At 43.4% G+C, this 22,574-nt stretch overlaps 1 protein-coding gene across 4 annotated transcripts in view; it reads right to left on the bottom strand.

The window, feature by feature from the left end:
• Positions 1–22,574, bottom strand: part of LOC144125909 (putative sodium-dependent multivitamin transporter) — a 46,374-nt gene that overhangs the window by 11,619 nt on the left and 12,181 nt on the right. For all 4 annotated transcript variants that reach the window (XM_077659716.1, XM_077659715.1, XM_077659714.1 and 1 more), the window contains exons 2-9: positions 16,304–16,733; positions 14,137–14,202; positions 13,361–13,480; positions 10,854–11,008; positions 9,950–10,090; positions 8,994–9,123; positions 6,501–6,708; positions 2,836–2,990 (exon numbers count right to left, since the gene is read on the bottom strand). In XM_077659716.1, coding sequence (XP_077515842.1) covers positions 2,836–2,990; positions 6,501–6,708; positions 8,994–9,123; positions 9,950–10,090; positions 10,854–11,008; positions 13,361–13,480; positions 14,137–14,202; positions 16,304–16,654 — 1,326 coding nt within the window. In that variant the 5' untranslated portion in view covers positions 16,655–16,733. The remainder of the gene's footprint in view (positions 1–2,835; positions 2,991–6,500; positions 6,709–8,993; positions 9,124–9,949; positions 10,091–10,853; positions 11,009–13,360; positions 13,481–14,136; positions 14,203–16,303; positions 16,734–22,574) is intronic.

The following is a 22,574-nucleotide window of genomic DNA, read 5'->3' as shown; positions in this document are numbered from 1 at the left end:
ACTGAACCCGGCACACACCAATTTAACTCGGAGTGACCGCTTAAAAACGTACGCACTCCGGGAGGGAGCCCAGCGTAAGTTTTTGTGTGCAGCCGGTTCAGGAAGTTGCGCCACACATGCCATTCGACCATGAAAAATTCAATGCGTCGCATTTTGCTGGACTTGTAGTTAATAGTAACTAAGACTCAACCCCAGGGATTATTACATGCCCGCATACGCAACCATACCTCCTCGGCTGAATAGTTGTGTGCTATGGCATTGATGCAGCTGGTAACATTCGACTGTTCTGGAGGCAGTTCAGGAAACATTCTTTTGAAAAGCATCTGCAGGAGTATACAGATCCCGACATCACTGCCTGCTCTTTCCAACTGATCAAAGGGAAGGAGAGAGAGAGTGAAGACTTTATTTTGCGTTCTGTATCTGAGTCACTGGTTCAAGTGGGTGGGTTGGAAGCGCAGCAAGTGCAGTTGATCTCATCACACCTTCTATGCAAACATAAAATGCACAGCGTTATCTGGTTATGTCTCAAGTCATGCTGAAATTGGGAGAATTTGACCTGGCATTCTGGACGTGACAGCACTACACCCTGGGAGTTTTCACAAAATCCGACTGCTTGGAAGATCAATGCCATTTATTGAGCGGCTCTCAAATAAACCAGCAAATCACATCAACGAAATTCAGATTATACAGTGAAACCTGCAATCTCCATCACCACAAAACTACTCTTATCACATCCATGCCATGAACCGTCTCTGAAAACACCAGCACAGCACACCTAATAATCTTCTGGTCTGAGGCATGTTCTCACATAAGTAGTAGTTGTGCCTGCAGGGAAAAGTGTGACGAAGAGTGTTCACATATTGTCTACCTCATCCAACTAGTGCAATAAGCTACAAACACATTAAGCAACTCTGAGCAATATGCATGCAGTCATGATCCAGAGGTGAGAGACTCAAAAGTTCAAGTTTTTCAAAGGAAAAAAAAGATAAACAGACTGCTCTGTCATTCAGTTCTTGGCAACAGTATCACACTATTATGTGATAGTCAATTCATGCAAACAGAAATATGTAGTCGAGCAACTTATAACGGTCCTCCACCTAACGAACACTTGCTTAGCACAAAAAAAGATCAAGCAACCATTACAATTTACATAGGGACTATGGTGCCAAACCACAGACAGAATAAATATCCGCAAACACAAAGTTTAGTTACAGCAAACATGCAGACAGCGGAAACACTCGTGTCGAGGCACGGCACATTGCACAGTGTTCACGATCCTACATGAGCATCAATACAGTACAAGTTTGTTAAGTCTAATTCCATGGAGACGGTGATGCAATTCAAATATCCACAGTTCGAACTAACGAAAGTGAACAGAATATACAATACACTGCAATCGAGAAGAAGTCAGGTAGTGAGATCACTCTATTCTATAGTTCCAAAATATTCAGTCATCACTTTTCGCTTTTTTCTGCCACAAAGGCAACGGCCAGCACCTTCTGTTCCAAAGCCTGAACTTATCGGAACGCCCAATCCTCGCCTTCAAAACTGATGAAGAGGCAGGCAGCGTACAGCGCGTCCTAAATTGAGCAGTGGAAGGCCAAACTGGGGTCGAGAAGGGCGTGTGACCACTTGTGAGCATGGTCGTAAGTCTAGAAAATCGAGCAGCATACAACCGTCGCGTGGCTGCCAATTTTTTTCTGAAACAATACCGCAACCAAAGCACTCGCAAATTCACAGTTGCGAGTTGTGGGCACTGCACGAATGTTTAGGTTGAAAAGTGAAAGTCGCCAGGACGGCCGCACATACAGCAAACACTGACCGATTTTCCAGCCTTCTGGCACCAGGTTGCAAGCTGCCAAACCAATGAGTGTGCTTTTTAGAAACATCCTGTTTCAATAACGCTCTGGCGCAGACTTCGCACATGGTTTCAATCTTCTCTTGAAGCATTCTGGTGCAACATTTACCATGAACAGACATTTCTAAATCACCACGCCATGACACCCCATGTAGTTTGGCTGCTATGGCTGCAACCAATTGCACAGAACGTGATGCAAAGGGCACCAGAAAACCAAGACACAGACGTACAGCAAGCATCAGGAAAAGCTCCAATTCATTCCTCTCACGCATGTTGCACCTATGTGCACGACCGCGTGATCTCGGATTCAGAGTGCGGAGATGCAGTAACGTGCCTATTTTCTGTATCTCACCCCTGATCATGTCACCCATCATTCGCCCAACAACAAAAATTAACACAGTAAGCTATTGAAGCCTTTGAGATCGATGATAACAAGCAACTGTCAGGCACAAATCTCAGAGGTCAAGCAGCTAGTTCATCACTATGCCGCCGCAAGGAGAGTCCCCACTCCTCGTTTATCTGGCCTTGCACGCTCACAGCCATGGCCCAAGTGTTAGAAAACACCATGCTCGCAACACACATGCTAATTTTACCCTCTCCACACCTCCTCCAAAGAGGCGGCGCAGCCTCGCGAAGTGCTGCTTGGTTTGCTGCATGCCCAGGCTGCCCAGGCAGGGCGGCGCGTAGTTTGAATGATCGGTGGCACCACCCATTCACATTCAAATTAACGGGCTGTATTTTACATAGACTCCACTGGAGCTTGGATGGACCAAGTTGTACAGTTTGAATTATCCAAAAATCTAAATTAATTAGGTTTGAATTAATGAGCTTTCACTGCCCCACTTTCATACGCACCGCGTGAAAACAGCATGGGTCCTATGTTGGAAAAAAAAGAATGTCCGCTGTTCATGCTCAACATCACTTCAGCAAGAGGGGATAAAGCAGCCAAAGCGGGTGCCAACCACAGGGATACAAACCTCTTGATTGGCCTTCCGGCAAAGGAAACCCAACGTAAAGACTCCAAGCAGAGGTCCACCCACCACACCAAAGATCATGAAGGATGCCTGCAGCACACCGCCCAGTTGCTCCACCAGCCCCGTCAGCAGAACACACAGAACGCCAAAGAAGGAGGCTGCAACAGTGCCACACAGGAAGAAAAGTGAAGAGAAAGCAAAATATGGACAAATGGAGCCTGTACTTACTACAGCTGACTCCCGTTAACAAAAAGAAAAACGAACACGAAAAAAAAAAATGCCAAAAATTTCCCAAAAATAAGTGATCATGAAGTGTTTTTGTGTACACTGCACTTAACAAGCACTGCCTTGTGGAGCTCCACCTGTGCAAGTTAATGAGAAGAATCTTGCAAAGTTTGCACATGTTTCAATGTGTGGGGTGAAATCGGACTTGTCGACAATGCTGCTGCTGAGGTGCAAGAAAGGAACCTTAAAGAGACACTGCGGACAACTCCATCCAAGTTTCGTTTGCTGTAAAAATCAATACCATTGATATTCCTGTCTATTTTTATGTTTGTTTGGCAACAAAATTGCATTCACACAACTCGATGCAAACTCATGATGGAAAGACTTTTCAGTCTGGTATCCACCACCATGTATCTTGTAACCATTCACTTCTTGATGGTGGTGTAGCCAACCCTCACAAGTCCACAAGAAAAAGAGTGCCTTGAAGTCACTGCAGTCTGCTTGTGAAAATGGCTAGTGGTTGTGATAGCGGTATAACATTTTTTTAGCTTTTGCTAGTTTAGTAAAGCTCCATTTCCAGTGCGAGCAGCATCTTTGTGATTAGACTGTGGTAGTCTATCGATACAGGCCACCTTCAATTTGTCATCACTGGCCCTTGAATGCTTCCAGTATACCAGTTAATTGTACCACAAGGCACACAACTCGTCATTTTTTATCTATCTTTCCTGTATCCCTATCTTGAGACGAAGATGAGCCCATTTCACTGTAAATGCTAATATATAGTTCAGTAGATTTTCAAGAGAACAACTCTCTTTTATGACCACGAAACCTGAGGGACATTTCTGGCAGCACAGGGCTCCTCAGAGAGATGGCTCAAAGTCCACTGCTACTCTACACTTTTTTACTAGGGTGTGTGCGAATGTTCGAAATTTCGATTACGAATCAATATGTTGGATATTCGGTTGACATATGCATTCGAGAAATTTATATTCAAGAATTTTAAAATATTCGCCAGCAATTGTATACTGCACCGACATTCATAAATTCGACAACTGGAAAAGCACTACATCTGGGCAAATTATCTGACGATCAAGTTTAAAGTGCCAGGAAAACAATACAAACGCATCCTCTTCGCTTTCTTCTCCAGCTCTATCGCGTGGGCCGATCGCATTCGGACACTGCTAGGCTCGACCTCCTGCAAAATTCCGCAAGTGGGCTTTCCAACATGACACCCGATGTGAACAAGATGGCCGACCTTTTGTATCGAACAATCTCGAGAAAGCGCGCTATTTTTTCTTTGATCCTTCCATAATGCATTACATACTTAATGTCCACACTCATGCGATTCGTCCTGCCCCTTCATAACTCTCCCAGAGTGGGCTCTGCCATCTTGTATTCATCAGCTATGATAAGTGGGAAAGCCCACTTGCAGAACTCTGTATGATGTGAGTAGGGGCGTCACCACAGGGCAATCGTAAAAATCTCTCCTACTGCAAGGTACACTGTAACGCGTGCACTCTTAAATGCGCTTGACAGCAGATGTGGGGAATCATCCCCACAGTTTCCCCTTGTGGTTTTCTTTCCCGTGATGCGCCGTACAGCAGCAGCCTCACCTCGAGGAGGGGCACATTCCCTGGTTAGTTACCTTCACTAACAAGAGAAGGGCGTCAGTCAGCGTCGCAGCGCGAGAGACGGCTTGCAGCTCACGCGCAGGAGAGAGGATGGGGCTCTTCGGCTGGGATCGTCGGCGCGAGCGGACATTTCACACGCAGCTCCGCTCTTCGCCAGCGGGGCAAGGAAGCGGCAGGAAGACTGGCTCCCGTATCTCGTCCTGTCAGGCCTCGGAGTATCCCTTGCCCTAGTGTGGGCGAACATTCGCTCGTAACCTTGCTGCTGAGTCGGACGACCTTGATTCATTAGCGTATTTTGTTGCTAGCTGGTGTTATTGTTGCTGTAGCAATACACGCCTGTTTGTGTCAGCCAGTGTGTCGTTTCTTTGTTCCCGCAGAGCAAGGCCCCTCAGAGCAACGCCTGGTAGCGTACGTGATCATGAGGTGAGGTCTGGCAGTTTTGACCTGTGTCAGCTGTGGTTAAGCGGGGAGAAACTATTTGTCTCCCCAATCAAAACCCCACAACGTGAAGACACTCAGCAGGCCCCTGTTGCCAGGCCAAAAAATAGCCTGGCTACGTAGTTTCGGTTTCTGAGCTTCGCTGCTAGCTCGCAGCAACAACAGCTGTTGGCTCGCGCATTCGCTTGTCATCCGAACCTAGACCCGCACCGTTTTCGGGATGTCAACTGAAACGCCGACACTCATTTCTTTTCCTTTTTAAAGCAATCCCGCCTTTCTGACGCTAATGTGCGCTCCCCTTGCTTATGTCTGCACTGTTCTTCCGTGGTGCCGAAACTGCGTGCTCGTCACGGACTTTTCAATGTTTGCACGATGGAGCCTCCTTATAAGGCTTCACTGCATTTTCATACTTTCGGTATTTTTTTTTCGAGGGCGTGGGGCATTTTATAAATCAACCATCGGGTAATCCGAGCATTTCTTCCTGTCCCTTGAAATCCATATCAATAAGGTTTTACTAGCCATCACGTTATTTTCAGTTGCCAGTCATTTGTCATTTTATGGATTTCATTTTGCATGAACACATTGCAGTTGCATATTGTTATGCTATCTAATCAGGTAGCACATATTTCTGTGCACATCATGTTTCTTTATATGGTGCTGTGCAGTTTAGCTTTAATCTGAGTTGCAAAGACCATGCACTTTCTAAAAAGAAAAAGGCAGCATTTGCCTGTTTCCTTTTCCCGAAATATTTTTTATTACTGAACAGATATTCATATTCTAAGCCACTTTTTCTTCACATTTTTAATTGATTCGTATTCAAAAATTTCAATATTTTCACACCACCATTTTTTTACTTGTAAACGTAACAAGGGGCTCAACATCAGTCTTATGCGGAACTTCAATTACAAGCAGTCAATACGAGGTGCACTACCAGCACTGCACAATCAACATTTGCCCTCACTTGTCATTTTTTTTCAGCAAACTAAGTCTGAAAGAAAGGCGTGCGTAATTCAGCTTCAAAAATCAATGTTCACAACCCTCACTCTCACTGAAAGCCACTCGAAACAAAAGGGTAAAGGAGGAATGGCACCAGGAGTGCACACCATTTTCTGGTCATGGCAGCAGTCCTATGCATCCATAATGACTGCGCTGTTTCAGCTTCCAACGAAGGGCACTCGCAATGTTAGTCCAACGCATCAGCACAACCCTCAATGAGGAGCAGAATGATTGTATCATCTAGCTCAAGTAATGAATTTACAAACTTCGCACTCTCTGAATTAAACTGAAATTCAGGGTTTGAAGGATTAAGTTTGCTCCCAACCGGCTTCTCAAGTTAAAATGGCAGCCACACTGCCAGCTTGAAGAAGCACCCACCAAGAAGCTTGAGAATGAGCGACGCGTGCTTGTCGTAGGTCTTCTGGGAAATGCAGAACGGCCGCACAAAGTCCTCCAACAGGACAGCCGCCAGGGAGTTCACGGCTGACGAGACTGTGCTTAGGGCTCCACTGAATATGCCAGCCACAAAGAGCCCCGGTAGGCCTTGGACACCGCCCAGGTATAGCATCACAAAGTAAGGCAGCACCTGGTGGCAGAAGGTGGCAATGGAGGCCACTTTGTAAGGAATATTTTTCAATAAAACAAAAGCAACTGGCACAGTGAACCCAATAACAATCATCACATAGAGAAGTAAGCATTACAGGTTCGTCTCAGTCAATGCTGCAGCCAGATTTCCTTGTAGTCAAGCCACATCACGGGTTACTTCTACAGAAATCAAAAAATTTTGGAAGACCGGATCCATGCTATAAATTTTCGTGCCCCACCTTAGAAGTAATGATAGATGGCAAACATTTCAGAAGCTTTAGAGTAATCAACCGTTTAAGCCTCACACAAAATCCCTTAAAAACAGATTTTTTTGGGGGGGGAGGGGGGGGGGGGATAAAACAGGTCTTTCTTGGGGCAGCGTTGACAAACCATCAGTAAATGAGTTGCTGCTTTGCACAGAGCTATGTAAACAAGCGAAGAAAAAAAATGGATCCCAGTGGTAATGTAAAGTTTAGTAACAGCTGGAGTGGTGCAAAACGCTAGTGCCAGTCGGAGTGTTTAGCAACTCTGCGTAGGGGTGTGAGATAGCTATTAGATTTATGACGCTCGACTCACTTCATCACAGCCTTTTTATAGTGTTGGAGAACTCGAGCGCAGCAACCAATCATGGGATGCGGAATGGAGGTGGCAGTGTCAGGGTGGTCATGTAGGAAGGTAGGCGTTTGTGATGCGTGCTTCACACACGCATGTGATGGTGCTGGTGTCATAGTGACTGGGCGCAGTAAACAATCGTGCGGTGGGGGGGATGCAGGGAGGGTATGCGTGAACACCCTACACCTACATTGACAACAATGACATGCTTTCACAGAACAATATCTATTCAGCTGTCACAGTAAAAGCGATAGTGGCAACCACCTCGGCAAAGTTCATAACCTACTACGTTGTTTGATCGAGCACTCCTCTCACTCAAACCCAAGCAACCACTACAGTAGACCCTTCTGAAGCCAAATAAAGGGCCTAAACGGTTATGTTCTCCTCAGCACATGCACTGCTACAATTTCACGGTAGGTGACTGCAAACGGAGCCGGACCTAGACATCTCAATTCACTCGCCTCTTTGAGAATGGGCTAACCAAGCATTCATCCCAACGAAAATCACATCACGTTGAGAAAAATCACAGAAAAAGTTTATGCAGAGGATGCAAAGGAGACAAGATGCATTTCAACAACAAAGCACAAGTTTGTAACACCAGCAGTTTAGATGAAGAAAAAGCACAAAGGACTGGAAGTGCAGCACAAGCTATAAATTCTGTTCTCTCATCAAAGACATCCAAAATTTCAATGTGCAGAAAGACTGCATACAAGCTTATGACCAAGTTGAAGCAACAAAACAAGCAGTATCTAACAATGGTTTCATAGCTGGTTGCTACAACATTTGCTGCTGAACTAGCAATACTTGCAAAAGCAGGAACTGCCTTTCCACGAAGTTGTCCAAAATGAACTAGAACAATACCAGTGATGATAGTGGCCTTGTGTGCAAATATACACAGGCTGTGCACAATACACAGCCAGGAAGCCCAAGCATCTGCTCACGAGATACTATAGAGCCGAATACTTTGGAAACAAAAGACACTTTCTCCCCACTGCCACCATCCGAGGCAGAGGATATTTACAAAGAGCAACCCCAAATGGCCAGTGTCAATAAATAGCTTCCTGCCAAAGAGAAGTTCTATTTGTACCTTTTATCAGCCTCGACGGCTGCAACTCATGCTTCTTTGCAATACCACTGAGCTTAGCAGAAGTAATGCAGCCTCAATAAACTGCAAAGATAACGCAGCGTCGCCCCCCGAAACAGTTCTACCTGCAATTTTTCCAAATGGCCCCTCATGTTACCTTTCTCCCTTCACCCTTCAGTGGAATTAACGCATGGCGAGATAATCGCCACTCTTTTGTTCTTCTGCACTGGCATCACAAAAGGCGCTGCGGTCCTATTCATTCGGTGTGATGCTTCAGACTGCACACTGTGGTATCAGCCTTGCACTTGAAGTGGGAAAAGTCACAGTGAGTGGTTTACAGTGCAGAGCCAAATTTTTTACGCCATCCAGCAGGAATGTATCAGGAATGTGCGGGCATGAGTATAACAAGTGCATTAGAAAATTTTAATACAGAGCTCATGAAACAGGTAGCACCAGAGCACAATGCACAGCCAAGAAGCCCAAGCATCTACCAATGAAATACTAATATAGATTTGAAAACAAGCACACAAAAAGCAGAGAAGGGAACAGAATCATGCTTCAGCCATTAGAAGAGTAAACTTGAGACGTACCTGATCAGTTTTGGTTATCTTGCCAGACAGCAGGGGATCGCAGTGCCTGAAGTTTGCGTACATCACGATACCCGCAAAGCTTGTGATCAAGCTGAGTGCCGACACTATGGGCCAGTTCAGGAAAAGGGCACTGAAACAATGAGAGGGCGAAGACACAACAATCACATTTCCTGATGCAGAGCTGTCCCTCTAATAGTAGGAAATGCCTTCACCCACATGCAGGCTGAGTCAAGGCAAAACTTGCCCCGATCTCTACATAGCCCCTCCCAAGAATGGAAACAATGCGTATGTGGGGTTTTACGTCCCAAAGCTGCATGTAGACTATGGGGAATGCTGTAGTGGAGGGATCCAGATTAGTTTAGACCTCCTGGAGTTCTTTTAAAGAGAGCACAAGGGCATCTTCACCTTGATCGAAACTGTGGCCAAGTTTCGATCCTGCAAACTTGGGCTCAACTGCTCAATGCCGCAAGCACTGAGCAATCACCTTTAAGGTACTGGAGTGAAAGAAGTGAAGCGAATGTTGTAAGCCCTGCTACAGGCCAAGTTCAAGCTGCAAATATTACTTTGTGCAAGGCTGTACATCCACCACAGATAAGGCTGTGGAGTCCCCATGAAATAATACCTTAGTACTCCTTGAATTTATTTGCGAGAATGAAAAGGAGCAGGACATGTCTGCCTATCAGTGCTCCCACCCTACTGCTAACTGTAGCACAAGGAACTAAAACCTTCATAAATTTCATGCAACTAGAAGATCCTTTAGCACTGACTACTGAAACTGAAAGGTTCAAAATAGATGAAACAACGATTTGCATCAACTATAATCATGCATAGAAAGACGTTTTCGAGGGTTAAGCACGTGTGTTTGCACCATCATTTTAATATGGAGAGATACATTTTGTGACAGACAAGTGAATTAGACAGACAGAAATATGCTCAAATAAACACTCCAAACATACGTTTGTGCTTTCTTGAGGGTGCTGACAGTCATGAGCCTCTGAACTTGAGCCTGGTTGACTCCGTAGAGGGACACATACACAAAGATGCCCCCTACAGCCAATGTCCACACAGTGTGACGTACTGTAGGGTCTGGGTTAAAGCTGTGAAGGAAGAGTTGCAAAAGCACATGACTTGAAATGTTGTCTCAGTGTCATACTCCATGCTTATCCCTAAATATAACCACTGCTATGGCAGACATCTTTCTGTAACCACACAACCTTAGATACGGGTAAGACGCAATGGTATTGAAAGCTATCTTAGTGAGACTGACTTTTGAAGTAAGCTAATTGTGCTGCATATGGTTAGCCCCTGAACACTAGCACATCACTATTTCCAGAGCTCTGGACTGAGAAAATTTCCCGGCAAACACGATACATAAAAGTTAACAGAAAAAAAAGTCAACTCCTGTGTGCACTGCTGCAACAAACTCAGTATATCAGCTTCGCTGACCACTGCTCGAGAACACTATGCTATCGCTGCAGCCGATCATGCCTCAGGTTAAACTGCAACACACTCTCGCACATCGTCGCCTTGATCAACTTCCATCTGCGGCGCAAACAGATCAGATCAGCTTAACCTCAATCAGAGCTTAACCTGACTGTAGTATTGTTGCCAAACGTGTCGACCATCCAGAAAAGCAAAACCATGAGCCAATCAGGCCAAAAACACGCTTTCACGAGTCTGATCTGTCTACGTTAAAACCTTACCATTTTTTTTGTGACATATTAGGCAACTACATGCAATTTGTATGAGAAAATGTAGTTATGTATTTCTCTCGATGACTTCTCCCCACCTTCATTTGTAACAAACCAAATGTTGAATAAATGTAAAGCTGTACACAGCAAACATAGCTAAGACACTCACTTTAAAAATTCTACTCTCCCTCCTGCCAATGCTTCGTTCCAGACGTTGTAGACTCCACCCATCCTGTATGTGCCGACACCAACAACAGCAAACATGGCCAGAAACATGAGTATTGACTGGAAAAGATCTGTCCACAGAACAGCTTTCATCCCACCCTGTAAAGAAGGAATGGAAAGGGTGAAAAAAAAAAAAAAACTTAAGCCACCTTCCATGAGGCACACAGGTGTGCCTACATGCCAACAAAAGAACTTTCCGAAATCTTTATGCAATCCTCAAACACTGCAGCAAGCAAATAAATAGTGCTCTGCAAAGATATTCCTCAGGGTTCTATACTAGGCCCTTTATTATTTCTTCTGTGAATTAATGGCATTGCTGCTACACCAGCAACTTCAAATATCATACCCTTGGCTGATGACACGAGTGCTTTCTTCTCATCATATAACTTACCATCTCTAGTGTCAGTAACACACGAATGGCTTGATAACCTGTCAAGATCTATGCCAACCAACTCAAGTTAAGTATTAATAAAACCAAATATATGATCTTTCCAGTTGCCGATAAACCAATTAAAGTGATTAACACACTCTTGTTCCAGTCTTGTTTCTTAAACATGTTTCAGTGCATAAATATTAAGCTGTTTTATTCCAAGAAAATCTTTGCTGGACACGTCATGCAGGCTTCGTAATGAGCAAAACTTCCCGATACATTGGTATTCTAAATAAATTTTGCCCCCTTCTACCAATACCCGTGAGAAAGCAACGGTTTTACTACTGTCCAGTCACGTGTGCAACACTGTTTGCTGGTGTGGGCTACGGGTTCCAAAACAAGCATGAAAAGGAGTTATCTCTTGCAAAAGAAAGTCCTTCGTTTCATTTACAAACTGTCGAGATATGATTCTGGTTCAGGATACTTTAGACAAAGCCAAATACTAAATATTACAAGCCCTTCAGAACCACCGACTGCCAGAATTTATATACCACCAATACAAAACAGACTATGCAGCGTTTTTAAATACATACATTAACACAGGTCTGCATTACGCACTCAGAAACATGAATTTTATAAAATCTCAAATAAGAACTGGGTATAGAATGCAAATAGTTCAATGGCAAATTGCCCTTATTTTGAGCAGTTTCACTGATATACCTAGCTGATATTAATAGACCAACCATCCTCCTTGTTCACCTTCAGGAAAAAACTAAACGGTATTTTGCGGAGCATACGTGATTATTTCTGTTCTATTCTCCCGGTCATACTGCATTTACTATACCACGAATTGTTCTCTTATGTTGTGGAAATAGTCGCTTTCATGTGTTGCTGCTCCTGGTTATCACTAAATGCATATGTATCATGTTTGTGACCAACTATTTTTTCTATTTTTTTGCTGCTGCGTGCCTGCTGACTTGTTGTATTTCATGTATCTGACATGGTGCTGAAGGCCCAGTCAAGTGACTTGTATGTCACCTTTTGCCTCGATTCCACGGCAAAAAAAAACTGTATTTGCCGAAATTTCAATAAATTTCAAAATGTTACACTCCAGGCAAGAGATTTTCGTGTGGACAGTGAAGTAAAGAAAGGCGACCTGATTTTCCTTAATGTGGAGCGACATACATGGTCTGGGTATTAGCAAACTGCACAAAAAACAGGTTCACCTTGCTTGCGGTATACGTATATAGACTTGTTTCGAGTATCCTTACTTTTTGCAATTTTTATGCCTATTGTTCACAGAATGCAACCAAAGTTAGTGTACTTAACTCTTAACCAAGGCATCTAAATCTGAACAAAGAAAAATCACAGGTACAAAATGAGAGTATGAGCACAAAAAGAGCCAGCAAAAATGTCTGCTCACTTTTTGACTTTTTGAGGCACCTTGTTTACTTGTAAGCATATAGAAAGAAATGACAGAAGGGCATAGCCTTTCCAGCACAGCCACACAAACTTATCCCTTACTATTAAAATGGCATGCGGTGCTTACAGGCACGACTACCCTGTACTTTTAAAACAATTTTTGGACCGATTCCACTTGAAACATCTTATCTCCAACCTGCTAGCAACAAGAGTGTTTTAACGATCTCTTTTGCCTACACTAAAAAATTTATTTATACCCCAGTCAGATGCTTCGGGTGAAGTGCACTTTTGGCAAGCGTCACTCTTCATGTTATTTGCAAAGAGTTGTATGGGAATTCCAAAGGCACTCTCTGCAGAACCCGCTCACCTCTAGAGTTAGGCAAGCTCAGTTCACTCAATCATTGTGCCTGTGCCTCGGGAATTAAGTTACATATGCCTAAAAATAAGAATATTAGAGTCGCAAAATGTACTCTTAAATTTGACCGCTAAAAGGCGCTTTTGCAAGGCATGTTTAAGGGTCCTAGCTTCTCGCAATTCTGTGATTCTGCGAAACATTGCACATTTCTGCGAAACATTGCATGTCTTTCACTCGAAATCATAAAATCTGAGGCACGTATCCTCACAATATCCAGTCTGCATGACCGTAAAAACGTACTCACAATAGTGCAATAAAATGTGCAGACAAGTCCCACAGAGATAATGGAAAGCCATTTGGATATGCCAGTGACAGCACTCAGGGCCACAGCTGGGGCATAAAGCACTACAGCCATGTACAGCACCTGTGGAAGGAGAATGCACATTTCTACACAAAGATGTCAAGGACTGAACCCAAGTTCACATACTCCCCATCTTTCTTTTCCAGCATTCAGTGGCAACAGATTTTGCTGCATCTCACTGCAGCCTCATGAAAGGCAACTTCTAAGCAACTGAAAACAGGAGACGAGAACTGTGCACATTTTTAGCCAGTCTGATGTGGAGTTGAGCAGCAACTCAACTCACTTAGCAAAGAAATGGCCCATGGTTCGACCTATTATTGCTCAATGCTTCTTTCTCGCTTAATTTATCTGGTAACACCCCTGAACAACAAAAAAAGCCTGCTCTCAGTAATGTCCACTACAATTACTGACAGTCAAATTTGAGAATCTTCTCAAACAAGTACCCACACCGAATGTAAAAAGAATGACATACAAATAACTGAATATAAGATCCCCACATATCATAGATAAAGACGTCTAAATCAATTCTGAAAAAATACCTGCGATAACAGACCTTGGTCTCAGCCGTACAAATAAAAGAGAAGTTACCTGGGCACTCTCCTCACATGCATGTGAAATTATTATACTAGAGCTTGTCACACAGGTATGAATAAACATATTGCCTGCTGTTGTAAAAGCTCAAACTAATCAATGGATGCATGCAATGTTAGTAGTCTTACCATCTGAATAATGAATGTAGCAGACATAGCAAGACGGGTTGCTCTTCCAAACCTTCTTTCGAGGTACTGCAAAAAAATAAAAACCAATGAAGTGCAGGCAAGAACAGCAACAGGCTATGAAGATGCAGACAATACCCTTCATACTTATCTCTTCTTTGACTAGGGATGAATACCTGCTACTCATCTTCCACATTAGCCCTTAGCAAATGCAACGCAGTAAAAAGCAACAGTTAAATATTATGTAATCACACAAAAGCATTAGGAAACTCAGGCACACAAGTGTCCAGCTATGACAGCAAGTTAAAAAAGGATCCAAAAGTAAGCACAAAATAATTTCCACATGGTGCCAACATGTCCTAGGTGCATGCATTTGACAAGGCTACAAAATTTTATGTAACAATACAGAAGGTTTGTTGGAGTAAGAACACTGCATCCAACGTATATGTCATACCATGTCGGGACATGAAATAAAAGAATAAAATTGGCTGCAAGCAGGATTTGAACCTGTGGCGGCGCAAATAGGTCAACTTCGCTGGCCGCTGAATTAGACTACTAAGCCACTGCCGCTACCTACCATCCAGCATGTTTAACTGCCAGTATCTCGTCATCTTCATCAACTGTCACCTGCTTCCAAATACTATGTGCAAGAAAATTTGGCACAGACACTTAAGACTGCTTAAGTGTGAGAATGCAAAAGCATTGAAGTGCTCAGTCATGCTACATGACTATGAGTGATAAGTCATGACTATGAATGCTTTGTACAAGCTCTATGCACCTTGCATTACTTTCGTTGTAAAGTGCTGAGTCATTCTACATTGCAGAATGCCTGAGTCATTCGTCATGACTTTCGTATGTTATGTTTAGTCATTCACGACTACACAGTCACAAGTATTAAGACCTCCTACACCGGCGTTCTGACATCATCCGAATTTCATGCCATGGACAGTGATGGACACCGGCTTTTGCGCTAATGGAACATATAATGCTTTCACATTAAAAAGGTGCAATTAAGCGTGCCATCTAACATGCATGGTGCGAACGAAAGAGCGAGAGATTTGAGCCACCACCACAGTAAGGTTGCATCAAACAGCAGGGAATACTCGAGCCACAAAGTGCACATTATCGCATTCGGATGCATCAATTACACTCACTGCACCCATAAATTCTTACTTTAACATCCCATGTACTGAGGACTACAACTATGTTAAATTTGGAATGAGCCTCCATGAATGCCAATTCATGACCATTCTCATGAATACACACAAAAGAGCTTGACAAATGCCCTCATAGGTTATAAAGCAGCAGCAACCCTAACCAAACAAATTTAGAAAGTGTAATTGTAGAGCCAAGGCAGCACCAGAATGATTCTACAACTCTTGTGAAAGCAGCAGTTGTTTTGGGAATGTTTCACAAGCTTTGCATAGTACTGGACAGTAAACGACGAACTTCTAAATACTGCACTCCACAAAAGGCTGAGTCACAAAGCTCTATATAAGCTGCCATTTCATTAACCCTTTCTAGTCATCTTCCGGGTATTACTTGTATGAAAGCATCATACGAGTGCAAAAATATATTTTGATCACGTGGTTTTGGAAGCCCTGAAACGGAGCAAAAACATTGCAGCATGGCTTCCATTCTGCCAGTTGCATTTTCAGAAAGTTGTCATATGATTTTGTAGAGAAGACAACTTCAGCAATGAAAAAAAGTGTGCCTCCTGCAACAGAACACTTCACAGCAAGTTCAGACACTGAAACTGAGGAGGAGCACCGTAGTGCAACCTGCAGCGACGCAGACATACTGGAGAGCGCTTCGAGAAACACCGCACTCTGAAGAAGTTCCGCTGAAGACACAGCGAAGCAAAAAAATGCTCTTTATAAATGTTTAGAACCAAGTCATGGCATGCACTCCCTTTCCTGAGGGGCGCTAGAAGGTCCAAAAAAAAACTGTGACCAAAGCAGTAGTCAACGGGAAAACTACCTCCAACCAGAAAGCGCTAAATAATGAAGGTGACATCCACAACATAACGTTATCATAAATGATCTGCATAAAACCGTGCTGCCTTCTATATGATGTCTATGTTAGACATGACTGAAGGAACAATTGAGAAGAGAGTCAATAGTACAATCAGCCAAGATCATGAGCCCTTTCGGAAAAAAACACCACCAACCTCATAGACACTGACGACTTGAAGCTTGTAGAACACTGGCAGGAAGACATATGCCGCGATGGGTGTGCCAAAGATGTAAGCAATGTTGATGATGACAAACTGCGTGCCATAGAAGTAATTCTCAGAGGGCACACCCAGCAGCGTGACGGCAGACATGAAGCTTGCCATGAGAGAGAATGCCACTGGCACCACTGACATGTTCCTGTTGGCCACTAGATATTCACGTGCTGTCCGCTGCCGGTCTCCCGTGAAGCGATAGTAGATGCCAATGAGGGATGACACCAGAAGCATTACTGTAAACACTGCATAGTCTGCCGCACCAAATGTGGCTCTCTCCTCTCCGTCTGCCATGTTGACAGCTTCTGGTGGGTTTGATAATGTAGAGTGTCACCGCTGCCTCAGCTCTGGCTTGTAGTGGCTGCCAGGCCCCCTGCAATAAATGCCGGAGGAGCTAAGTGAGCTCAATTGTGTTTAACAGACTCAGTGACAATCTTCAGAATAGCACTGAAGAGACAAGGCACAAGGCAAGTCAACAGAAGGTCAACATAGAGAGTCTACTCAACAAAACATAGCAAACACTGCTCCACAAGGAAAAGTAAGACAACACACTACAACCTGCAAATATTTTATGAATATCATGTTTGATCCAGCATTTTCATTATATTATCAAAAGTTTTCTTTGCCCCTAGATGACACGTTGGCAGGTAAATTCCTACAAGACGGATACAAGATAATTCAAGAGTGGAAAAACCTTATCTTAGTATGAAATAATAAAAGCACTCATCTTTCACTGAGTCCACTAAAAGCAAGCCCAATTTGATTACTGAAAAGTCAAACATGTCAACTTTCTATGAAACATGCCTGCAGAGAAACTAATACTTTACTTGCATGGCGTCTTACAAGCGATTCATTTCAAAATCCCAGACTTTTCCATGTTTTTCCTGCATATTTCAGCCAAAATTCCCTGACCAATGAAGATGCGAGAAGACACACTGGCAGATGATAACAGGTAGCCGAGAGCACTAGGCTATTGCCGCAGCCGAGCATGCCTCATGTTAAACTGCAACACACTCTTGCACCGTGCACTGCACGTCAATGTTATCAACTTCCATATGCAGCACAAACAGATCAGATCAGTTTAACCTCAATCAGAGCTTAACTTGAGTCTAATATCATAGCCAAAGCTGCCGACGACACATCAAAGCAAAACCATGAGCCAACCAGGCTAGGCACATGCTATCGCACGTCTACTCGGTTCAACTACATTAAAACCCTACCAATATTTTTACTCCTTTTCCTTATCGTTTATCACATCATAATGCCTATTGGGCATCACATAATGAATGAGGGGAAATCATTTAGAAGGGGTACAATTCAAACAAATCAAAGCTGTGTTCATGGGAATAAGTTAAGACAGCTTGACTTTGTAAGCATTTTTTTGTTTGTAAGCAATTTGTAAGCATTTGTAAACATTTTCTGCAAGTGGAGGTGCTCTTCTCAATAAATAGGAGTTAGAACTCCTATACATTCGAACAGACTTTCTATGCTCGAATTAACATGGTTCTACTGTACAAACAAACCAGAAGCTCGGATGTTGACGGTGTTGATACAGCAACCGCGAAGAGGTCCGTACAATCGAGTTCAATCGAGCGCGCCGGAAACCTTTTTTGTGGTCTTACATTGAACTTATAGAACAAGTGAAGGTACTGCGGAAAAGACCGGCGGAGTAGTGCAGAGGTTAAACAATGGCCCTGTGATGGCAGGTGCTGCCATCGGTGAGGCCAGTGCGACCCAGGTTGCTCCTCCTGGGCAATTTATAGAGACCAATCATTAATTTAGCTGCCACCTTCCAAGGTGGTCAGTCTGCTCACAATCTGGTGGGCAAGCTGTGATGACGCCACAAGGTCATGTGACCTTGGTTGCTTCGCCGGGGATTTTGCACTCACAACACCGACGCCAGATTTGCTACATGACGGGAGCCAAACAGCTAAAACAGGCAGGCTCCCGAGCCCTACCCACATTAAAAGTAAAAAGATGTCACGCCAATATGAACTGACCACAGTGTAGTCAAAATTCATAGCAGACTGTTGTGTTAATTTTAGTCAGTCCTTTTCTCTGACTTGGTCACTTTTTTTGATGGTATACCTGACAATTTCCCAATTTTTCCAGGCACAAATTTTCCCTGGCAATTCCAGGCCGCTACACACTTTGTTTGATATTCTTCACAAAAGCCGATATTTATACATTTATAGGAAAGGGCTGTTTAGCTGCACACGGGCAAACAAATGCAAAAGCTGAAAAACAGCCAAGCCAGAGCTGATACCCTAAAGAACTTAAATAAATCTGTTATTCAGACCCTTGAGTGGAACAGCTACACTTATTAAAGGGACCCAGAAAGGGGGTCCGAATAAAGGTGCGATATGTCTGAGATGTTAAAAGACGACAATTCATAATTATCCCCCAGCACGAATTATTTTAATGCGTCTTGTGGAAGCTGAGTTATATGCAGACAAAATTTGAACTTCCACGTCCTCGCGCCTTTCCCTCTCCTCTTGCACGCCAAAACGGCGGCGCTCCTCTGCCGGCCCCACTCCTCGGCCCCTCCCCTACCTCCGCCGGCTGCGGTGCACGTGGAGTGGCCGCGGCCGCGGTAGCGCGTGACGTCTGAATGAATTTGGCACTGTGAACCAATGATAACCCCCGGCGGCTGACGTCCTTTGCAAGACGTGACGTCGTCTGCCAGGTTTTCGTGCGAAAGCCCGGCACCGTGTGTCGCCGCGAGGTGCGAAAGCGGGAATTTTTAAAAATGTATTGCAAAGTTCCCGCTCGCTTCTGAGGTCTCGTACGCGGCATGGGCACTCGGTGGCCTGTACTCTACATAGTGCAAGCATTTTAAAGCCAAGCTCAAACACCCCTTTCTGTGGCCCTTTAAGGCAGCTGGACAGTTCCAAGTTTTGCATTACTTTCATCTGCGCAAAAGTTATCCAGCTATTATAGACAATTCTATGCTACCCAGCAAACTTTTGGAAGCTCCTCTGAGAGCTCAAACCACGACAACTACAACTACAAGGAGTACTGGAAAATATAAACAAAAAAGCATCATAGTTCCAAAATTTAGGATATTTCCTGGCAGTAACACTGGTGTATTCTCAAGCTTAAACATAGAACAAAGACTTTATGTTAGCAACATGACGCTGACTGTCATATGCCTTTCTAATACATTGCCTTGCCAATAACCTTCAAACACCATTGTATACACAGCGAAAACAGTCTGCACTCTGAAATAAGCCTGCAAAGCACAATGGTAAACTTCTCTCAAAACTGGTTAACCAGACCACACCGTACAAAGTTCATGACTGAGCAATTAATGCAACAGCTACTTTCTGCAAAGAATATAAATATGACACAAAGCTTACAGCAGTACTGACCTGTTCAGAAGGGTGGAATATTGGTTAAAAGGATCATTAATAGCCCGAGAAACATGTTAGGGAGTGACTATTTTCGACACCTATTTACAGTGATAGCCAAGTGAAACCTAGCGAATACGAGTGTGTTCGTGTGACTACACTCATCACTTGGGAAGGAGAGAGGCATGAAGAGGGAAGACTGAAGAACACACTGTCATGGCATTTGCAAAAATGCGGGGAGAGGGTCTTAAGAGGAAAAAAATACATAAGCAGTAGTTGTCACGGAAATGGCGAGGATGCATGAAAAACATGCCTGGTCGGGTTGCTGCATTATCTTCATACACCGAGGCTAACGAACTGAAAACAAAAGCAGCAAATGTTGTCACGGCAAAAATTATGATAGTGACAAGGCCTGTGCTTGGCCTGGCATGGCCATGTTGGCCTTTACTTTTGTGGATAGAAAGCAGGTCGCCGCTGCATCTCGTGGCACGTACACCCAGCCAAATCTTTAACTTGCTTGAGTGTTGCATTGCTAAATCTACCTTGTAAATATAGCTTCTTTTGGCTAAACACCTCGCATATTTATGCTATAATTTGATGTGTGAGGTGACCCTTGGCAATCCCTTTTTATTCATTTAACATTTGAGTGAAGTATTTTCCTGATTAGGTCAAAATTATTAGAAATCTTCACTGTCCACAGCTACAAGAGCCAAAACAAGGAAGATGCAGAGCAATGGCTCTGGTAGCACAATCGTTCTCACTCTGAGGAAATGACTTGTCTACCATGGAAGGAGCGGTAGTTTACCCAGAGGAGGAAGCGAGATCACATATGGCAGCTGCCAATGGAAATAGGCAGAAAAGGCTGGCCAGGCAAATGCAGCGAGTCATGAACGAATGTTGACTATAATCATCTCATGCACACAAGCAAAAAAAATAAGGACAAAGAACAATCACCGTAGCAAATACAGAGGGGATTGCAACCCTTTCATGCTGATGATGAATAGTTATCAGTGTAAAAGGGGTAACAAAAGCGACAACCTTGGAGTTGATAAGAGAAATTTTGCCCACTGACAAATTCATCAAATCAGTCACCTTCAGAGAACTGTTGCTGCAGGCAAGTCAGCAAGCAGTGCCCCTCACCTTTGACATACTTTGCAATTTCAACAAAAGGTTTTTTAGGCACCTTTTCAAAAAATAACAAAAGAACAAGAAAGAAACACCAGGGGCCATGCACTTTTAACATGACAGCCAGAGAGGAAAGGCACCTTTTTAATTTATTTGAAAGAAAAAAGAACAAACTTTGCCCCACTTTCCACATCCTGTACAAAAGTAGCATCCCTCCCTCCTAAGGTAATTTACGATATAACAGGTTGCACGTCAATTACAGAGGGCAAAGGCACTTTTGGCATTAGCAAACTGCATTCAGTATCTCAATGAAGGTGGGTTTAGATTATGCACAAGCTAATGACATCTCATATACTCATGTAAAGAAATGAGATATGACCTCGGAGAAACGAACACCTTCAATAGAAAAAATACCCAGGAGTGGCCTCTCAGAAAAATACTGTCATAGCCTTAAAGGAAGAGAGTAATAATAATGGTACTAACTGCTAGGTGCACTTTAAAACACATAACAGGCAACTTAGGCAATTGCGCTTCTCTGCAGGCATTCAAGAATGGATGGTGACGTCCAATATTGGTGTTTGTAAGCGACATAAGGTAACATTCCCCCTTTCCTTCTACAGTGACATTCAGCAAAATCACGCCGCTGTCATGAGTGTCTAAGCACACGCATGTGGCTCTGACCCCCCATAACAGCCACTAATCACCCATCGTCCTCATTGTCAATGCTATTACAGACCATCCCATGACCATTTCTCCACCCCAAGCAATCAGCAGAGAGCAATTACGTGACCAGTGGAGTGGAGTCCCACAGTCCCTTCCAAAAATTTTGTCAAGCATCACAGACAATATAAGAACAGCTCTTATTATTTATTTATTCATTTATTTATGTACTTACTTATTTTTAAATATCCTCAAGAGCCGTGGCATTAGAGTAGAGTGGGGAAACAAACAACAAAATAAGTAAAACAGCAGCAAAACTACATAGTTATAAGCAATGTTAGAAAACGAAAGAAGAAAACTTGAAAGAGAGAATACAAAATCCTAAAGGAGGAGGAAATAATGCACATGAAATATGCAAAAAAAAAAGTTAGCCACATGCAGCCTATTTATTCCCCTCGTGCCCATTCTTCTGAGTACAGACACAATCACACTTGTCTAGAGCGATCGAGAGGTGCCTCCCGGTGGAAATAAAGCGAAATTCTGAAGTAGGTATTGACTTCACTGATAATAATTGCGTTAGAGAGCAGCCTAATAGACATGTGAACCGCGCAGGCACCAGTGCCTTATCCCCAGCAAAGCAGCTGCGATAAGATGTAATTTAATTTGCTCCACAGCACACCACTCAAGCACTCTAGACAAGTGTGATCGACTCTGTAGCTGTATTCTTTCTTTGTTCACACATCAGTCAACTGGAAAGGCCTACCTGCCAGCGCTATACTACACACAAGCAAAGCAATAAAAAAAGGAACCCTAAATTAATGCGGTATAATGATGTTCCACATTCCTACACCACCCGTTACACAGAACCGTGGAAAGTGGTCACTGCGCGGGTAAATTATTCCAGGCAAAAAGTGTCATACACACTGCCAACCCTTTTAAATTCATTTCACAAATCAGGTATAGATTTGCATACGATTTCTGTACGAACCCTACGCCAACATTTCATTAACAATCCTTGCTTACAATAACAACTAAAAGTGTTATCTTGCCTTTTGTTATGTTTACCTGTTGTGACTATC

Source organism: Amblyomma americanum, chromosome 3 (assembly GCF_052857255.1).
Source record: "Amblyomma americanum isolate KBUSLIRL-KWMA chromosome 3, ASM5285725v1, whole genome shotgun sequence".
In the NCBI taxonomy this organism is placed as follows: Eukaryota; Metazoa; Arthropoda; class Arachnida; order Ixodida; family Ixodidae; genus Amblyomma; species Amblyomma americanum.
The sequence above is the reverse complement of the archived record's forward strand: the minus strand, read 5'-3'. Positions and strand labels throughout refer to the sequence as shown.